This window comes from Rhincodon typus, unplaced genomic scaffold (assembly GCF_021869965.1).
Source record: "Rhincodon typus isolate 14 unplaced genomic scaffold, sRhiTyp1.1 hic_rhity00001185, whole genome shotgun sequence".
NCBI classification, from domain to species: domain Eukaryota; kingdom Metazoa; phylum Chordata; class Chondrichthyes; order Orectolobiformes; family Rhincodontidae; genus Rhincodon; species Rhincodon typus.
The window spans coordinates 22254-25333 of NW_025966823.1; the positions used below are offsets into that span (position 1 = coordinate 22254).

Below are 3080 nucleotides of genomic sequence, written 5' to 3' on the forward strand. Positions count from 1 at the left end.
GGATATGCGTTAACTGTCCTTGAGAAGAAAAAAACACAGCACAGCGCAGGAACAGGCCCTTCGGCCCACCAAGACTGTACCAATACACGATGCCTTTCTAAACTAAAAACTTTTGCCATTTATCTGTCTTGACGCCTCTTAATCATTGCTATTGTATTCGTCTCCACCACCTCCTTTGGCAGTGCATTTCAAGTGTAAAAAACCTGCTTCTGTCATCTCCTTTAAACTTGCTCTCTTTTAATTAAATCTATGTCCACCACTGGTCACAGATCTGCTTGGGGTGTAAGTACAGAGTGATTTTATGAAGGGAGTTCCATGATTTGCTCCTTTGCCAGTTAAAGAGTAGCAATATATTTCCAAAACAGGATGGTGTGTGACTTGGAGCTGGTGGCGTTCCCAAGTAGCTGCCCCCGTTCTTTCAGGTGGTAGACATTGTTAGTTTGGAAGCTGCTGTTGAAAGAGTTTCTGTGGTGCATCTCGTAGATATTACACACTGCTGCTGTGTGTTGGTGTTGAAGAATGGATGTTGAAGGTGGCGGATGGGGTGTGAATCAAAGGGACTGCTTTGTCCTAAATTGCATTGAACTTCTTGAGTGTTGTTGGAACTGCACACAGGCAAGTGGAGAGTGTCACATCACATTTGAGTTGTGTCTTTGTCGACGGTGGATAGGCACAAGGGAGTAAGGTGGTGAGCTATTCACTGCAGAATTCACAGCCTCTGACCAGCTCTGGCAGCCACATTATTTATACGTCTGATCCTGTTCAGTTTCTGCTAAAAAGTAGCCCCCAGATGTTGACAGTGAGATGCAGCAATGGTCATACCACTGAATGTCAATGGAAGAGGGAACAGGTCTTGTGTTAAGCTAAATCAAAGTATCTCACCAATCTCTCTGGTTCTGCAGTACTTGGGCTCATTATCTCCTCCACATAGTTGGCAGGGAACCAAAGCTGTCGTTTACCTCCGTAGTCTCCTTTCCACCTGAAAAAGCATTGGGAAGAGATCAATCACTGTACATAGCAGAGACAACAGTAGTCAACAGTAGTGATGTAAAATTGAGGCAGGTAGATGTGGGGACAGTGTAATGTTTAGGAACGGATACAAACTGATAGTGTCAGGAAACAGGTTGAAACTTTAATTTGATGTTTGTGTTAAGTACTTTCTAACTGTCTAACCACTATGTTACCAAGTACAAAAATACTTACGGGCTGGATCTTAAATTTGTGGCTAAGTATGAACTGGGTCATATTTTACAGTGAATCCCACCAGAAGGTCTAGTCGAAATTCTCACCATATCTTACCGAACACACCTTGTAAACTACGTACCTCGCCCTACGGCATCCCTCATGTCCTCTACCTGCCCCATCTTACCATGTCTTGGTCCCAGAACAAATTACCATTCAGCTGATGACCGCCAAAAGACTGGCATCCCATTTGTCCATGCCATCTTAAAGAACCACTGTGGACGAGCACTGACATTCCAAAGTTGTCCTGCTTGGTCAAGGATGTTCCTAGAGGATGTCTGAGAAGGGGAAGATGTCACCGTGATTCTATGACAGGGACCTGCTGGAGGGGCTGATGTAAAGGAGAGGAGTCCTCTTTCCAGAGGACCACCAGAGGAACCTATGCTACCAGAAAAGAAAGCCTCAGCAAGTGGGCAAAAACTTGGCAGATGGAATATAATGTGGGAAAATGTGAGGTTATATACTTTGGTAGGAAGAATAGAAGAGCTGAATATTATAAAAATGGGGGAAGACTGCAAAAAGCAGTAGCAAAGAGGGACTTGACAGTCCTTGTGCATTAATCACAAAAAATGAGTATACAAGTTCAGTGGGTAATAGGAAAGGAAAATGGACTGTTGGTCTTTATTTCAAGGGGAATGGAATACAAAAATGGGGAGGTCTTGATAAATTATACAAGGCTTTAGGCAGATCATAACCTTGAATACTGAATGGCTTTGGTACCCTTATCTAAAGAAAGGCAAACTAGCATTAGTGGCAGTCCAGAAAAGGTTCACTAGGTTCAGTCTGGGTATGGAGGGATTTTCTTAAGAAGAGGGTTGAGTAGGTTGGGCCTTTATTCATTGGAGTTTAGAAGCATGAGAGGTTGTTTCCCTTTGTAGGGAAATCTAGGACCAGAGGGCATTAAGGGTTGCACATTTAAGACAGATGAGGAGGAATTTCTTATCTCAGAGGGTTGTTAATCTGTCAAACTCTTTACTGCAGAAGCTGGGTTGTTAACAATATTCAAGGCTGTGGTCGACAGATTTTAATCAGTAAGGGAATCAAGGGTTATAGGGAAAAGGCAGTGGAGTGGAGTTGAGAATTATCTGAACAGCCAAGATCTCACTGAACGGTTGAGGAGACCTGAGACAACAAGGTGCAGGGCTGGATGAACACAGCAGGCCAAGCAGCATCATAGGAGCAGAGAGGCTGACGTTTCGGGCCTAGACCCTTCATCAGAAAAGGGGGAGGGGAAGGGGGTTTTGAAATAAATAGGGAGAGAGTGGGAGGCGGATAGAAGAGGGATAGAGGAGAGGATAGGTGGAGAGGAAACAAACAGGTCGAAGAGGCGGGGATGGAGCCAGTAAAGGTGAGAGTGTAGGTAGGGAGTTAGGAAGGGGATAGGTCAGTCCAGGGAGGACGGACAGGTCAAGGGGGCGGGATGAGGTTGGTCGGTAGGAGATGGAGGTGCGGCTTGAGATGGGAGGAGGGGATAGGTGGGAGGAAGAACAGGTTAGGGAGATTTTGAAACTTGTGAAATCCACATGGATACCATTGGGCTGCAGGGTTCCCAAGCGGAATATGAGTTGCTGTTCCTGCAACCTTCGGGTGGCATCGTTGTGGCACTGCAGGAGGCCCAGGATGGAAATGTTGTCTGAGGAATGGGAGGGGGAGTTGAAATGGTTCGCGACTGGGAGGTGCAGTTGTTTATTGCGAACCGAGTGTAGGTGTTCTGCAAAGCGGTCCCCGAGTCTCCGCTTGGTTTCCCCGATGTAGAGGAAGCCACACCGGGTACAGCGGATGCAGTATACCACATTGGCAGATGTGCAGGTGAACATCTGCTTGATGTGGAAAGTCTT

The 3080-nt window shown here is 45.9% G+C and overlaps 1 protein-coding gene across 1 annotated transcript in view; it reads right to left on the reverse strand.

Moving 5' to 3' along the window:
• LOC125481197 (1-phosphatidylinositol 4,5-bisphosphate phosphodiesterase gamma-1-like) overlaps window positions 1-979 on the reverse strand; it is a gene marked incomplete at both ends in the record, with an annotated part of 4634 nt that extends 3655 nt beyond the window's left edge. The window contains one exon of the mRNA XM_048592425.1: window positions 883-979. Within this exon, the coding sequence (XP_048448382.1) occupies window positions 883-979 (97 nt within the window). The remainder of the gene's footprint in view (window positions 1-882) is intronic.
• Between the last annotated feature and the right edge of the window lie 2101 nt (window positions 980-3080).